The following is a 17,762-nucleotide window of genomic DNA, read 5'->3' as shown; positions in this document are numbered from 1 at the left end:
CATCACATTTTGAATACAGGATAACTGATAGAGAGACAATCTGTGGGAGCTGCAAGCATCTCAGCTAACTGGTCTGAGTGCTGTGCCAAATCAATAAGTGGGAAATGCATTCATTTCAGTCTTAAGGTGGCTTTGGTTGTTTTCCTTCAGGGTGGCAATTTCTCTCCTTTCTAGACTTAATTTTGCAGCTCAAAATGTTTACTGGCGATCTGGCAAAATATAACCACCTGTAAAGCATATTTCTGCACATATTAAGAGAATTTTAATATATCTCACTGACTGATAAACTGTGCTCCTATTGTATGTGGAGTGGGGTACCTTAAAATGATCCACAATGACAAAGCCCTGCCCTCATCTTCACAGAAACAGTATTCGGTGTTTCTGTTACTTGTTTGGTTGAATATCTGTCATTTTCAGAAAAGAAGACCTAGTTGGAAAGTTACATATGAGAGCTGAAAGTAGAGTTTCCTGTTGAACTGGATTATGGATGGTAGGTTTTTGATTTTGTTGTTTGACTAAAATAATCTGCTAGTGCTATATGAAAACAACACGAGGATGCTTAATCAACCACTGATTGGAACGTGGTGTTTTATTTTCAGATGGTGTCAACTACAGCTTGCTCAAAAGACCTTATGAACCATCTGTGATTAGGACACCTCAGGGGACCCAGACCTGGAAGCAACAGAGATGGTGAACACATGGTGAGTGTGATAATGTATTAGTTTGGGTAGGATGAAGTGGCGGTGTTCGATGATTTAAAAAAAAACAAACAGCTGGGATGTTTGAAAAGCATATAAAAATCTAATAGAAATAAAACAATGACGCATTTCTGTGCTGCACATTATAAGTGAGATTTGTTTTTTGTATTGATTACATTTTTTAATAGCTGCATGGCATACCACAAGACTTCATTGTCCTTTTTGCCACATAAGTATAAGAATTTTAGCATTAAGAGGTGAAAAGGCTATAAAATTATGTCCAGGTCTACAAAATTGCACTGCTCTAAAGTCTCCAGATGATGGTGCCCTTGGAGAGGATTACTCCTTCACACCAAACCGGTAGTGGGCCTTTTCGCTTGCTTTTCAAAAGATACTTTTGCGACTACTTTAAAATAATAATAATAATAATAATTTCAATGCATGTTAAATTTTCATGCGCAGTACCATTTGAGGAAAAGAAAAAACATGTTTTTGCAAGTATGAGCTCTCAGCACGATAGTATGAGGGTGGCGTAAGCTGCACAATATGGCTACAAAGTATCTTGTATGTAATGTTATTGCGAACCCAGTAAATTCAGATGTAATCATACTCACTCTTTTATGAGCACAAAAAACCACAATACCAGTAAAGTGGGAGGGCTTAGTTTGTGCTATAGTTGCGCAGTGTGAATGATGCTTGCAACTCTTGATATGACTGCAAGGTCCTGTTTCAATCAGTGGCGTCAGCCGGACGCACGACACCAACTTAAACTGCTTCACCTTCTTCTCCCGAACAACGTAAACATTGAGCTGCAAAGCGAAGCACTGCGGACCTACTTTTTGTGGGGGGAGGTTTTAATTTGAAAGTGCTTCGCTGGATTTGAAGAATATCCCTCGTCGTGTCACTTTGAGGGTCCGACGGACAGACGGATTTTTTCGCTTTTACCACGAATTGGAGATTAAAAAAAAAGAAGAGGAAGAAAAAAAGTTTTCTTCTCTTATTTTGGGTGGTTCGAAAAGGAGACCCGCCTATGACCTTACCCTCTTACATTAATGCAACATTTACCGGATACAGGGTTATTTGATACAGTGTCTTGATCTTTACCGACTTGGAATTATTCCTCTTTTCTTTGAATGCGTTGCAAATATGATGATGTCACCGAGGCCACTTTTTCCTGAAGTTATGGCGGAGCACAACTTTTTTAACTTCTCTTGGTGAGCATATACAGGCTACTGGCCCCTAGCATTGCTACTCTTTGACTCATGTTTGAAGTGCTAACTCTTTAGTTAAAACCGCTTCACCACGACTCGCATTACCAAAGAAATGAATCGTTTGAGCAAGAGAAAATTGAATGGAGGGCGAACGGAGCCGTGCAGTGAAGTTTGACGATATAGTCCGCGTTTGACGGCCTTCAGGCAATTCCATAGTTATAACTGGATCAACCAGGCCTTATAAAACACGTAACTTCTAATAGTTGCTGTAGCAGAACAAAGCACTCACGCACTTCGGTTATAGCCGTACCTTCTTGTCTTTTTCAGCAGCACGTTTTTATTTATTTGGACAAAGTTCAAAACTCAAAAGTAAAGTGATCCCCTCAACCTAACACCTACAAATAATGCTAACCTGCTGAGATTGCTCTCACCTACATTTGCGACTTTGGATACTTGTCACAGGATCTTATGTGGATGCACCACTGATGTGGGCTTGTGTTGCTTAGACTGACTTGCTATGAAGAACAGATCAAAGCTGATGGGAGTAAAATCTTAATTATTCTAGATTTGGCAAACATGCTTTCTCTTGAGGCTCTTTCCTGGATGGGTGACAGCACTTGTTTTGGACACAGTTCCAGCAGCATGGTGGGGAAGGTGGCCCAGCCACAGTTCTGCAAGTTCCTGCTTTTCTGTACTTCTGAAAAAAACAAAAACAAACCTGTGTATCTGCTATGACAGCTAACCAGTGCTAACAGGGCTTTGTTTAAGTGACACCACAGAAAATTAGGGCATACCTACTAAATGTGATGACCTGTGTAAAGCGCTATAGTTTATATTGAAAACAGCACAAGGGGAGTGGGGGGGCAGTAACCTATTTGTTTGTGGTGGGTACATACACCTTGAGTTGTAAGGAGTCCTAGTTGACATGAAAACTACCCTTTTTTATTTGTTTCAATTCATCCTGTGTTGAAATAATTGTGAACCTTGTCTGTGAGTAACTGTGACTGACCCCTGTTAGAGATTTTGTTGGTTTTAATATAGTATAGTTAGTCTACATTTCTTTTACAAGATGGCAAGACTACTAAATCATACATTTAAACCAAAATGTGGTTTTCTGTAACTCAAATAACCACTAATTTGATGCTAACCGAAAGATTCCTTTTGCGTTTCCTGTCACACTTTAAGGCATCCTGCTTAGATACCCTTCATATCAGCATTGGGCCCAATCTTGCTATAATCTAAGAAGTCTGCACTCTTTGAGGTTATATTTAGTGATTGCAGCAAAAAAGTTGTCATTGCATTAACCAGTTATGTCTTTGTTGTGGTACCTTTGCATTCTGTGTCACCATTTCATTCAGTTGTAGATGGCATGCATACAAGTCAACTGTGCTTGTCTCTATTAAAAAAAAAAAAAAAACTAAACAAAAAAAAACAACCTTAAACTGCATGGCTGAATGTTTGATTTTCAGTACAAGCAGGTTAATACTCAGTTCTGTCAGAAAGATAAATGGTCAGGTGCAGCTGATGTCTTTCATGTTCTTTAATTTGCAGGCTTTTCTACTGTCTTCTTAATCTTTTATTTATTCATCTTGTTTATTTTTTTACATTTCAGACTATTGTAAGCACTTGGCTTTACTAATGGCGCACCCTCAGGGAGTGTGGAAGAGCCTGAGCAACGGTTTTGGAATGAAGGACTCTCCGTTTGAGGGCCCCTGCCTTTCTCCGACCATAGTCCAGGGCTATCCCTGCCAGCGTCGCTCCTCAGATGACAGCAAGATGCCCGACTCAAAGGCTAGCAGCACTATCCGTGTCTACCTCCCGAACCAGCAACGCACTGTGGTGAGTTGATTTCTATTAACGGTGACATACCTGGTGCTTCAGAAAATTTCACCATCATAACTGCAAATAGCAACAGTTCAAAAGTATTGTACTGGTATAAAACTACTCATGGCAATATGGAACATCACAAAAAAATAACTGATTTCTCTTTTGGGGGTATTTTTTGTCATCTCAGGTAAACGTGCGACCAGGTATGACTCTTTACCACTGCCTGATTAAAGCACTGAGGGTGCGGGGCCTGCAGCCTCAGTGCTGCGCTGTCTTCAGGCTGAATTCAGGACAGGGGAGGTGAGCTCAGGACTGCTGTCGATTTTCAAAGCACGGGTAATGAGAATCAGAGCTAAGTGTAGCTGCTTTTTTAGATATCTCATTCCCTTTGTTTTCCCTCCCTCAGTAGAAAATCACGGATGGATTGGAATACCGATTCCACTTCACTAATTGGGGAAGAGCTGCAGGTGGAGGTTTTAGATCACGTCCCCTTGACAACGCATAATTTTGTGAGTACCCAAAAGCACTCAAAAGTATCCTCAGCTCTCAAGAGAGTGTCACTGTTAAAGAAACAAATGAATATTTATCCCTGTCTGTTTCAGGTTCGCAAAACATATCTGAAACTAGCGTTCTGCGATATTTGCCAGAAGTTCCTTCTGAATGGTTTCCGTTGCCAAACATGTGGCTACAAATTCCATGAGCATTGTAGCACCAAAGTGCCCACAATGTGTGTGGACTGGATCAATATCAGGCAACTCTTGTAAGTATATGAAAGCGTGTAAACAACTTGTCCGTATTTTTGTATGTTACATCATAAGTAATAGCTTTTGGAATTGTAACTATATATATATATATATATATATATATATATATATATATATATATATATATATATATATATATATATATATAGGTAGGATTTAACATGCAGACAGGATAATAAACAAAAAAAGGTTTTATTGATGCTACAGTTTTTACATGTAGGCCTAAGCTCATATACACAGTTTTGCATGTTTGTGCTCAGTTACTTGCATTTTGCATGCAGGCTGTGGGTAATCTTTTTGAGATCTTTATCAATGACACTGAATAGATGAGCTATTTCCCCTTACAACCACTGTCCTGTGTAGCCGTCAGCTTTTACTTGATTAAACACTGGTGTGTTTGCACGAACACTTTGTTTCTGTCAGATTGTGTCAAACGCCCGGCGAGTGCAATGCCCCGTCTGTGCCACCGCCTTCGTCCCGGCGTATGAGAGAGTCTTTAACGCGGCTTCCAAGGTGAGTCTCGGTATAATTTGCACTCTTAGCGTTATTTTCAAATAAAACTCAAATTGTTAATGTATCTACCCTTTTCTGAAAAAGCCTAAAACAACTTCATTTTTAAAAGGCTTCTCTGAAATGTTTTAATATATTTTACACCCTTAAAAACAATGACACGACAATGACAGAACGAAACATTAAAAAACAAAACAGCAGTCGAAACCCTGTGTTGATTTTGGCTGATACCTGCATGTTACCACCTGCAGATCACTTGGATAGTTTCAGTCTATTAGCAGCATGTGTATCATGTCACTAGCATGCATTTGTATCAAAGTGCGTGCATGTGTGTGTGAGAGAGAGATAAACAAAATGGGGTTTCAATTATGTAAACAGCTTCATGGAACTAGCAGAAGAAAGCAGAAACCACAGGGAACTTTTAAGTTCATAAGGTGTAAAGGCTCTGATCATGAATACATATGTGCTGTTTGAAGGGGTTTTTTTTGTTTTGTTTTTTGTTTGCTTTTGTCCAGCGTTTGTTTTGGGGGTTTTTCCCTATCAGGCATTGTTTGATGTTGTAGGGAGAGCTAATAGTGCAGGCTGCTACTTGCAACTAGATGAGAAATATAGAAAGAAAGTACTTCAATAATTATTAAGATGTTAATATTGTATGCATGCGTGTTTGGGAGAGTGATGCTGTTGGATGGCTATACTGTAAAATCACAGTTGGTGTGATGTTCTTATTTCTACCAGAACCGTAATCTTAATTACATTAAATCTTGTTTTTGAATGACGTCCTTGGCTTTATGAGGGCTTAACCAGTCCAAGGGCTGAAGGAGCCCGGTGTGAAAAGAATCTGTTGTTTCAGTAGCTCTTAAAATGGCTAAAAAGTGCTCTGAGCTGCCAAATTAGCACTTACAAAGTATCAAGTTGTTCCATGTAGAGCACTCCCCAGTGCTCTTTTGAAACATAGTGGGATATTGCCAAAAAGGGGATTGTGCTCAAAGAGTGCTCTCCATGTTTGTGGGTGTGATATAATATGATCTCTGTTTATATACGTCATTGAGCTGGGGTCCTGCTGTCCCAATTTTAACCAGCAGCTACAATACATTACAACTGGTTCGGTAACAGTGGGGTGTACCAAGAGGCTTGAATAAATTAAAAAAAGGAAGCTTTCATTCATGCAAAATTGTGATCATAAATTTGTGGATATTTGAACTTGGGTTCAAATGATTTGTTTTTCCTGTAAGTGAACATCTTAAGTGAGTTATGTTTTTTAGATGTTAGTGAGCTTTGTTCTCTTCAGCTGAGCCAACGCTGATCTTGGCAAATATCAAGGACAAAATACCTCTGAATTTCAAGTTTGCCAAAAATGGCATGAGAAGATGGCTACAATGCAATTGGCTAACAACTACTTCCCTGTAATGTTTTTTTTTTTTCTTTCTTTCTTTTTAATTTCCCTTTGTTTTGTTGTTGTGGTTACAGTATGGTATATTGTATATGACTTTGTTTGTTGGGCATCTGTTGTTGGCAAAAAATGTGAGTTGGGAAAGGGAATGGAAGAAAAATGACAGAAATGAAACCAGAAAGGCTCTAGACTAACTATAACCACACCCAAGCTTGGCCCAAATTTTAAAGAAGTTACAGAATTCAGTTTGTGTTTCTTTTAAATGTCAGTGGTTTGTGCCATCTGAAGCACTGACATTTAAAACCACCTGATTCTTAATATTTAAAATCTTGTTCTCCCTCACAGCTCAGCCTACCGTTATTCCACCCCTCATGCCTTCAACTACGCACCACCCACTGGTGGCGGTCTCTCCCAGAGGCAGCGCTCCACTTCTACACCAAATGTCCACATGGTTAGCACTACTCTGCCTGTAGACAGCAGCGTGATCGAGGTAACTACACACCAAATGGGCCCCTTGGGTGCTCCTGTAGGTTCAGGCTGTCACTCCTAAAATATCTTGTGCTTGCAAGTGTTCTTGGCCTCCATTCCAATGATCTTTGAGTTGCTTTTCTTTTTCCTACTTATCTACCTGAGTGTTAGCTAAGCCACTCAGAAGGGCTTGGTCTGTTTTTCAGCCCGATAGCATCCTGTTTTAACAAATTTTATTATCTGTGACAATTGACTTCCCCCTGGTTCGTTCTAGCTTCTGCTTTATTGCAGCTGCTGTTCTTGCATAATCGGCTCAATCATTTTGAATGCTTTGTAGATCTTTTCCCCAGTTTCTGTCCAGGTAAAACCTGGAAATCCATTTTGTCTTTGTTCTTTCCTCACTTTCCTTTGCTCTGTCCCTTTGCCTCCTGTCTCTTCACTGGCCTGTTGTATTGTACCCTTCTGGGGAGTAGCTAGACTGCCTGAATACCTCCCCCAGCTCCTGGTGCCATAGATTCTGGCTGAAGAGGAAAGTAGGTATTGTGCACTTCTCCCAGTCTTTTGTTGAGGCCTCACCTGAGAGTCCAGAAAAGGTTAGAAAGCAGAGTGTCTGTGTGCAGTCTCAATGGCATGCCTTGCAAGCAGGCTATCTGCATTCACATCTCTTAGATGTACTGTCAAACCATGAGTGACAGCACAGCACAAGGCCTGGTGTTTGCACAAGCTAACAAAACTTTGCTTGTGGTTTTCTTTTTTTCTTTGTCTCTTTAGGATGCAATGCGTGATCATGACTCGGGTAAGTCTGCATTTCATTAGCTTCATGTCATGTACTTTTGTGTCTTCTTCCTCACTTCAGTTTCCTATTTTGTTGTGCAAAACAAAAAGTTCACAAATTATTTTGACTAACTGAATATCTCGCGATCTCCTGCTCCCTCTAGTGTTTTGTTGATATGCTCACTGAGCATTAACTACCATCATGCGTGAAAAGAGTAGGGATGGGAATTGATAAGATTTTCACAATTACGATTCCATTTTTGATTCTGTTTAACAATTCGATTCTTTATATCGATTCTCCTATCGATTCTTATTTTTTTTAAAAAGGAGAACACACAGGTCGATTAACTTAGAACTTTGTTTTATGTCTTCTCTTTGAACAAGATAGAAATTTAGGAGTAGCATGGCCTTACAAACCCAACAGTGAGATATTAAGAGATCCACAGCCTTTGATGGGGTGTCACGGGTCCACAGGGGAAAAAAAATGTGAATGTAAAATATTAATAAAATAAATATTCTTCTGTAGCAATAACAAAGTATAACATAAATTATTCTGTAACAGTTACACAAGAATATCCAGTAATGTCCCTGCCTACAATTAAACACATTCACTTACTGAAAATCGGGGCATCTGCTGTGGCAAATGGGTGCAAGGCTTTGACCACAAACTTAGTCACTGCTCGGTGACATTCGTCTATCCTGGCCTGAAAGGAGACGCTACCGGTAGACTGCAGCGAGAACTGCCAGCATCTGAGCCAGCCAGACTCTGTCACTCTCATCGTGGTCATCTAAATGCACAGTAAAGGCAGGTTTTGTAATAAGGCCGATCGCGCTAACATAATATGCACTGTTAGTTGGTTATTTACCTGCCATGTTAACGGGAGAGGACGCGCAAACATTACCGCCGCTGCTGGGTTGAGATTCACGAGTCTGGAGCGGAATTAAAAACACGAGATTCATTTAAAGTTATCGTGTGTTTTGTGAGCAAATGCTTTTGCATATTCGTAGTGTTTCCTCCCTTTAATGAAATATCTACTTTGCAAGTATTGCAAGTTGCCCTGTTGTCATCCGTATAACCAAACTTTTGAGCGTTTGTGCCGCTTAGGTGCCATGTTTCCTGTCAGGTAAATGACGCTACGCAACGTGGTGACGTCATTCGAGGCGACTGGAATCGATAAGGGAATCGTTTGCAAAAATGGCAAACGATTCCAATTAATTGAAACAGTGGGAACCGGTTCTCAACAAGAACTGGTTTTCGATTCCCATCCCTATAAAAGAGTGAACTTGATGAGATGCCTATATAACACATAACCTGGATCCATATCATTCACTAAGTCTTCTATGCTTAATTCCTATATACTCTTTTGCTTTGTATTCCTGAAGCGGGGAGTTCACCCAACCAGAGTCCTACAGGCTGGACCCAATCCCAATCCAAAACCCCTGCACCTGCCCAGCGAGAGAGGGCCCCATCCCTCAACACTCAGGACAAAATTAAAATAGTAAGCTTTGTTTTTTTTTTTTGTCTTGTATATTTAATGATATCAGACAGTTTGGTGCACTCTTGATTTCCCCTTCAGAATGAAACCTTATGATTAAGGTGTATTTCTGCTTTGTATGACATCAGTTGCATCTTTTTGATTCCTGTTTACTCAGAGGCCTCGGGATAAGCGTGACTCCAGTTACTACTGGGAGATTGAGGCCAGCGAGGTTTATCTGCACTCCCGCATTGGTTCCGGCTCCTTCGGAACTGTATTCAAAGGAAAATGGCATGGTAGGAATGAGCTGCAGATGCTACGCACCATCACGTGTATCACTTCCCAGAGTTTCCTGACAGAAAAAATAAACAATAAGCAGAGTGAATGCAGAATTGCTGGTCATACGAGTTTTGTGGATTTCATTATTATTTTTGCTGTAGGTGATGTAGCAGTAAAGATTTTAAAGGTGACAGACCCTACACCAGAGCAGTTCCAGGCATTCAGAAATGAAGTGGCAGTCCTCAGGTGAGAGTGCATAAAAATGTTTTTCTTACCAGCATTAAGATTTTCAGGTGTTTTTAATATTTTATATTTTTGACTTCTTATTGAGTCATCTACATTTCAAATGTTTTTCTGATCTTTGATATGGTGATTTCCTCTTCTTTTCTGCATCTGGTCACAGGAAAACACGACATGTCAACATCCTGTTGTTCATGGGTTATATGACTAAGGACAACCTGGCCATTGTGACACAGTGGTGTGAGGGTAGCAGCCTCTACAAGCACATACATGTCCTGGAGACAAATTTCAAGATGATCCAGCTCATAGATATTGCCAGGCAGACTGCTCAGGGCATGGAGTAAGTTGTACAGAATCTCACTTCTTTCTTAAAATCAAATCAACAATAACTGGGATATAATTATTTTTTTCTTCATTTTCAGCTATCTTCATGCAAAGAACATCATTCACCGAGACATGAAATCAAACAGTATCCTTTCTATTGGTTTTTCAGTGTCTGTTAATGGGGAAAAAACCCCCCAAAAAAACAAAAACGTATCCACCTGGTGTACAGGATGTGTTTTTCCTCAGTGTAATTCCTTGACTGTTGTGCAGACATTTTCTTGCATGAAGGGCTAACAGTAAAAATTGGCGACTTTGGTCTTGCTACGGTGAAAGCAAGGTGGAGTGGCTCACATCAGGTCGAGCAGCCTTCTGGATCCATTCTTTGGATGGTTAGTAACACCATATGGTGCTGATCCAAAGTTACATTTTTTAATTATCATCTAATGATGCAATTATCATCTTCTTTTTAAAAAAATTATCATAGATTATATAAAGCATTGGAACAAGCTGGGACTGTCAGTCATTGAGGAATAAGATTATTTTAACTATGTTAAAGTTTGAAAGTTCATCCCTAAGAACTTAATTCCGCTGTAGCAACAAGTGGGCTATATTAAGGGACTTGATGAGTTGTGATTAGATAGTAGCATTAAACCAACTATTCATCTATTTAAAAAAACCTGACTTGGTTTCTTTTTCTATGTTTACAGGCTCCTGAGGTTATCCGGATGGAGGATAATAATCCTTACAGCTTCCAGTCTGATGTCTATTCCTATGGAATTGTTCTCTTTGAGCTCATGACGGGAGAGCTCCCATACTCCCAGATAGGAAATAGAGATCAGGTAAAGATGTTTAAATGTATTACACTAATGGTTTAAGAGTATATCACTGCATCTTTGATGACATTAAAGAACTTAAGTCTCTTTTGTCATGCAAATAAAAGTCACTTGGCTAGAACATTGATTTTGTTAAACATAGTGTTAACTTAAGGGTTCCAGTGCTGTATGCCTGCAATCAGACACATGTCTAAGCTGTAGCTCTCTGCAAACCTAGGCTAGAAGGTGGTGGAAAGACACTGTGTCACTGTCTGAAGGGGGTTGTGGAGCTGGCCCAAGGCCCACTGTGGAACAGAGGCGAGCGCCATGGAGCCACTGGCCTAATTTTAGACCCCGTAACACAACCCTGTATGTGTGTGAGAAAAGGGGAGCATGGGTGTGCATATGTGCATGTTTAGGTGTTTTTGTCCTCTCGTAGACCATGAGTCCTGCCCTGGGTCATATGTGGCGTCTTACTGAATTTACTTCACTGTGTTTGTATTCAGATTCAATTAAAACCTTTGCACAGTGCACCCGTAAATCTTGTGATCCACTATTCTTTTCTGTTCTCCTTGATACTGTAGCATGACTTTGAACTGTGCTGATCTGGCAGGCACATAGAGTACGTGTCATCCTTTATCTCTGCAGCATCGCGCACTCATGCCATATCTTTATCTGCAAGATGGACTGATCAAGCACTGATCAGTCGTCCACTACAGATGTACTGGCTTTAAAATACTTTAAAATGTGATTGCTGTTCTACTCGGTCTGCTATTTCTGACTTTCCCGTTAGATTATCTTCATGGTGGGAAGAGGCTATCTATCTCCAGACCTCAGCAAGCTCTATAAAAACTGCCCCAAAGCCATGAAAAGGTTGGTGGCTGACTGCACCAAGAAGTCCAAGGATGAGAGGCCACTCTTTCCACAGGTGAGCTACTCTCATGGCAGTTGTAGATCATCAAGCTCAATTGTTAGCGTTTTGTTTAACCCTGTTTAAATCTCTCTCTTTTTTAAAAAATTTAGATCTTGTCCTCCATTGAGCTTCTCCAGCATGCCCTCCCTAAGATAAACCGCAGTGCCTCAGAACCGTCCCTGCACAGAGCCACTCACACTGAGGATATTAATGCCTGTACTCTGACCAGAGTGCCTGTTTTTTAGAGGCTCAGACAGCACTACCCTTCCTCCTCGGCTTCCGCTCACCCACCTCCTCTGCCTCATCGACTTATATGAATTAGCTCAAACATTCAGTATTCCCAAATTCTCCATAAAGATGCTAATGTAGCTCGACAGATACATATCCAGTCATACAAGACATAAATTACATACATACATGCTAATCAGTAAATTGTGTAAGAAAAAGAGGAGAGAGGGAAGTGCATCTGCAACTACGGAAGGGATTGATTAGTGTTGGATTGCATTTGGATGTACACATGAAGAGGATGGCATAAGATACGTCAAGGTGATGTCTTGGTTATCACCATATATATTTTAAATGTATGCCAGGGCTTCATGCTGGCATTGGATTTGGTATAACTTGTAAATAAATGCACGCACACCTACCTAAGACAACCATGAATGGACATTGAAGAAAGCTCAAGACAGATGTTTCTCTCAGTTTGGGCTCTGTGATGTGAAGCCTGTTCTCCTACCAGAATGTTCTGTTCTCTGATGAAAAGGACTTTTTAAGCTTACCTGCCTTAAGAGGAAATGAAGCCTGGATTAAGATCCTGCACAACTTCACCTCCTCCTGTTATCACAAAGCAGTTGGATGTAGTCCATTTAGTTGCACAGTAGTAGTTGATTTATGTTTTTATTTTTTTGCGTTGTCTTAAATGATAATGGAGTAGACGTGGGGGGATTTTTGTCTTTGTGTTGTTGTTGACTTCTTTTAATTGTCTTTATTTTTTGGGGTCCTTTTGGATGAATTATAGTCTGTCAGACAGCTGGCATATGTGATGTTGGATACATGCACATTCTTCAAAGCAAAAACAATGGATATGTTTCAGCAGTCTGCACAAAGGTGTCATACCTCTGAGTAAACCGATACCCACACGTCTTTATCACTTCTTACATTGTTAGGTTATGATGAGCTGGACATTAGGCAGTTGTCTTAAATATTTAAAATTCTTTGGAAACTAATTTGTATTTGGTTACCATGTCACTTTCAGGCAGTTAAATGTTTTATTGTGAACTTGGTGAGAAAGTTGTTTATTTGATATTTTAATAAAAATTAAGTTAAATTCCTTTGCCAAAATAGACTATATGGATCGTCTTTGTAACTCATATGGACATGTAGGTAGTTCTGTGAGATTTTGGACCGTAACATATTTTATTAATTGTTTTTTGCCTCCACGGTGGGTTTTTCAATCACTCATATGTGATAGAAGTATAGACTTTCAGCTTTAATACAGAAATTTGTATTAGCTGTTGAAGAATTAGTCATTTTTATATACAATCCTCTACTTAAGTGAATGGACAGTTGACTGTTTCACCTGTTACTTCAATATTCCTTGACAAGTTAAGCTGATAGAAGATTATTTCAACTTGTATTTATATACTGTTCATTAGAGCACAAAATATGCCAGTGAAAGAGGCCATCATTAAACTGAAAAACCAAAATAAATCACAAAACATTTGTAGGAATCTGGTACAATCTTTACAAGAAGAAATGCACAGGCCAGTTCAGAAATTTCAAAAGGCCTGAAAAACCACAGACAACAAAGTGATTGCAGAATTTTATATTTTATAAAGAAAGACCACAATATCTAACCAAGTGAAAAATACTCTTGAGGCAGATGTGTCATTGTCAAAGTCAATTAAGAGATGGCTTCATGAATGTAAATAGAAACTGTTGAAAACAGTTTAAACTAGTTGCTCTGAAGAACTGGAAAGAGAGTTTAAAATTTGCCAGAAAACCTCTAAGAGCCTCCACAGCTCTGGAAAAAAAATCTTTGGCTAGATGAAACTACCAGATTCATTTGTACCAGAATTTTAGGAAAAGAAGTGTGGACGAGAAAAATATCTACCACATTATCTGTCAAACATGGTGGAAGCAGTCTTCAAGGATGGGCATATAAGGCTGCCGATGAAACTGGTTCATCAGTGTTTATTGATGATGTGTACAGGGTTACACACCCTGCTCAGATTCAGCCAAATGCTGCAATGCAAAGCTAATTGGGGGGAACTTTGCACTGAAAATGGATAAAGACCAAAGCAAACTGTAAAAGAAACTTGAGTGTTTCAAGCCTGAGAAATGTTATGTTCTTCAAGGGGCCAGAGCATGGTTTTCAGTTACTGAAGACAAAACAAAAGGCAGAGACACAAACAAGCAGCAACAGAAACCAGCTGGAGTGATGCTTATGGGTTCTAGACTTCAGGCATTCATTGAGTGAATTTTCATGAAGGTTTTAAAAAAATTCTATGTATATTTGAAATTATATTAGTTTGTCCAGTTACTTTTAAGTCTCTGAAAATGGGGGATGGGGAGGAAATGTACAAAAAATTGAAGCCATCCTTCAGCAGTAAATTTGATTTTTGCTAAATCTTTTGAATTCAAGCTGAAAGTCTGTGCTTCAATCACTTCCCAATAGTTTGATTTAAAATTCACTATGGGAGTGTACAGAGACAAAGTTACAAAAAAAAAAAAGACTCGACCAAAACTGCATATTGATTAAAAATACTTTTAATTCCAGCAATGAAAGCAGGTGATGTAGACATTATTATTATTGCCTTAGTTCTTGTTCACTAGCACAGCAAAATCCCACACATGTGTAAGGGTTTGTGGCATGTTTGCTGTAGCAGTGGCAACGTGCTGCAACCTCACAGGGGATACAGTCCAGACACGCCACCAAGGGATTCCACCATTGGCTGATGACACTGTGCACTGTATAGCCACTGGCAGACTCAGTGGAACAACAATCATTCAGCAAGGGAGGGACATGTGGTGGAAAGAGAGAGGACAGTTATTTTGTTTTAGTGTAAACATCCAATGTGCAGTTCCTGCTGGGCAGGACCACTTAATTGGTTTAGTCCCAAGAGCAAATTTATAGTAAATATAGGGGGAAAATGACCATGCTCTAAATGTGGAAAGTTTTGTTTGTATGTGGCCCTTTGCATTGAAGACAGCAGGAAATAAGAGGGAAGCTCTTCGAGTTCTTCTTTTGTTTTCCTTTAAATGATGCCCAGCACGGGGGAAATACAGAATGACGTGATCAAAGGTAGAGCAACACAACAAGAGCAAACTCTTAGGTCAACCACTAGTCATCTATTTTTACAACTGCTATATGTGTTTATCTGTTCTATTTCTGCAACCTGACAAGCCACACAAGCTGGTTAAAATGAAGTCAACAGGTCCTAACTGCCCTACTTTCTTGGATTACAATAGCACCATCTACTGGTTTTTCCTAGGTGTTGATAGTTGTCAGTAGAGGAAGATGTAATGTCATCAGAAGGTATGTACTTTATCACAAAACATCCCTACTGGACAAATATAAATTGCGATATCACGATACACATTAATATTTTTCTGATGTAGCAGGGTGAGATGAGTCTGCAGTAGTTTCCTTTAAAACTACTACTTTAGACGGTTTAGGTATGTGGGTCCAAGGACCGAAATGTATCTTCTTCTCTTTTTTTCTTGGTCACAAATTTTTTTTTAGGTTAAATTTATTTATTTATTTATTTATATTGGTAGAAATGTCCTCACTCATAGACATCTGAATTAACCGGATAATCTTTTTGGTGAGGGCTCACATGCTAAAAAGGTTTAAAAGAATGTTATTCATTGCCAGTGCACAAAAGAGTATTAAGAAAAAAAAAATTGTTTATTTGTGAATAAAATTGGAATTTTGTGCTAAAATTCAAAATCCTATTTTAAGAAAAAAGTTGAAATGTGGAGATTAAATCTGTTGTTTCAAGTCAAACATCTACCACAGATTATACATTCTATAAAATGCCTTGTGTGCACGAGTTAGTGAAATTGTACTTCAGAATCCGTATTGGTAACAGGGAAATATAGGTTTAAACAGACAGAAACGAGAAATACTTTGAGGTAAAATACAGTTAGAATACAAGCATTTGAACTTGTAACGTAATGTAGTGTAATGAACTGCCACTGTAGGTATAAAGAGAGCAACATAATAGCTGGTCTACAAATGTTTTTCCAAAACCTTTTAAGAAAGAATATGAAACCTATTGAATCATCTAAAGCAGAACACCAGAAGCCATCACTGCCCTTTAGAAAGAGCTAATGTAAGAAAAAACAAAACAAAACAAAGCCTATTAATAATGCTTTGTGATGAAAAATGTCCATTAAAAAATTCACGAGGAATCAATCATATGTGGATAAGCCATGGATCACAAAGGGAATAGAGAGTGCATGTATAAAGGACGATGCACTATAATAGGATGTTTTTAAAAGTAGAACTAAGTAAAATACATTAAAATAAATAAATATTTAGTGACTCAGTGAAAGGGAATAATTACAAGATATTTTAGCAGTAACTTAAGAAACATGGACAGTTCTTGACACAAGTTGTGAAAAAGCAAACTATCCTAATTACACTGTAAAAATAATATAGCTAAAACTAAAGATCTTATGTGAACTTATGCGAACTTAGGAAACATTAATTTAAAGAAAAGCAATAGTAAGGACAAATATGAAAAGGGGTGTATATCTATTCGAGGGGTAAACATGTGGAATAACTGTGACAAGACTGTGTAGTTCAGTATCTACATTTTTAAAAAATGTTTAAAAGTCAGATGGTAACTAATATCATTGTTTATGAAACATTTTATTTTTAAGTTTTACACCATCTGATAATTATTCTGAAATTATTATTTTCTTTGATCTTTGTTTTGGGAGATCTAGTTCAATAAAAAATGTTGCCATCTGAAATATGCTTTAAGTAAAAGGGGAAGCTGTAATAACCCTAAACTCCAGTCTACACCTTACAGCCTCCCACAAAGACAGGCGGGGCACAACAAGATGTATTCTTCTCCGCCATTAGACTAATGCAGTTTCACAAACGACCTGAAAACATGTCGTACCAATCTTTGATTTATCTGACGTTGTCTGCCAGACAGCTACTTGCCTTTCTCTTTCAAGGGTTTTACCTTCAATAAATAATAAGTAATAATAAATAGAAAGCAATTAATTTCCTTTTTTAGCTGGATAGTTGATCGATGTATTCTTGTGATGCCAGTCTGTGAAAAATTGAAGGTACACTATGCAGCTCAAGTGGCTGGTTATGCAATCTTACAAACTAAGATACTATATATAGTATTTTTGTACCTCAACTCCACCAGCAGATGGCAACAATAAAGCTCAATATTTCTGTTCCTTTATTCTTCAGTTGATTTACAGAAACATAACCAGTCACGTTTGAAACAAGCGCATTCTAGATCCAGCTCTTCACATAAGATGAAATATAACTTTTCATGGTCTTATATTATTGTAAACTGAATAAATTTAGATTTTTATTTGATAATAATAAATTTGGTTTCATTACACATTTAATATATTTTTATTAGGTTTAAAATTTTAAGTAGGACACAAGTAGGATGTCACGTTCAGCATTTGTGGTGGTAATGTGTTAGTAGTTTTTAATTAATTAATCAATCCGAAAACAGTCAGCTTGATTGACAGGTCTGATTTAATTAAATTTATCCCCTTTATTCACATTTTTGGGAAAAAACAAAAAACATCTATATAACATGTTAGAATTGGGTGCAATTAATGACTTTCAGAGATGCTGCTGTTTATTGCAGGTCACTTTTACATGTTCCTTCATTAGTGGTGATCCACTGTGATCTTCACCAGATGGTCAGTGCAGCGTGCCCCTACAGGCCACAAAGTGTTCATGTTGAGCAGCAGCTTGGCAGACAGCTGGCAGGAGTCTGGACAGAAGCTGGAGCTTCAAGAACCCACATTCATTCCTCTTGAGTTCTTCAGAAGCTTCAACCGGCCAGGTCGGTCTGCTTGTAGTGAGG

At 38.7% G+C, this 17,762-nt stretch overlaps 1 protein-coding gene across 3 annotated transcripts; it reads left to right on the top strand.

Annotated features, from left to right (window-relative positions):
• Positions 1 to 1,312: 1,312 nt before the first annotated feature.
• Positions 1,313 to 13,026, top strand: raf1a (Raf-1 proto-oncogene, serine/threonine kinase a; the record flags this gene model as incomplete). Of its 3 annotated transcripts, XM_082517808.1 has the most annotated exons (18): positions 1,313 to 1,912; positions 3,522 to 3,748; positions 3,924 to 4,036; positions 4,143 to 4,245; positions 4,339 to 4,496; positions 4,924 to 5,013; positions 6,746 to 6,890; positions 7,342 to 7,482; positions 7,640 to 7,664; positions 9,026 to 9,141; positions 9,296 to 9,413; positions 9,558 to 9,642; positions 9,800 to 9,976; positions 10,059 to 10,105; positions 10,231 to 10,349; positions 10,668 to 10,799; positions 11,566 to 11,700; positions 11,796 to 13,026. In XM_082517808.1, exons 2-18 carry the CDS (start codon positions 3,548 to 3,550, stop codon positions 11,928 to 11,930), a joined length of 2,040 nt encoding a protein of 679 aa, XP_082373934.1. In that variant the 5' UTR covers positions 1,313 to 1,912; positions 3,522 to 3,547. The 3 variants fall into 3 exon arrangements, with proteins under 3 accessions (XP_082373934.1, XP_082373935.1, XP_082373933.1); XM_082517809.1 differs by lacking the exon at positions 7,342 to 7,482 and having other exon boundaries at positions 1,315 to 1,912; positions 4,146 to 4,245; positions 11,796 to 11,930; XM_082517807.1 differs by lacking the exon at positions 7,342 to 7,482 and having other exon boundaries at positions 1,317 to 1,912.
• Between the last annotated feature and the right edge of the window lie 4,736 nt (positions 13,027 to 17,762).

Source organism: Aulonocara stuartgranti (assembly GCF_965226115.1).
Source record: "Aulonocara stuartgranti genome assembly, chromosome: 20".
Taxonomy (NCBI): domain Eukaryota; kingdom Metazoa; phylum Chordata; class Actinopteri; order Cichliformes; family Cichlidae; genus Aulonocara; species Aulonocara stuartgranti.
Note: the sequence above shows the minus strand (reverse complement) of the source record. Positions and strands in the feature narration are given on the sequence as shown.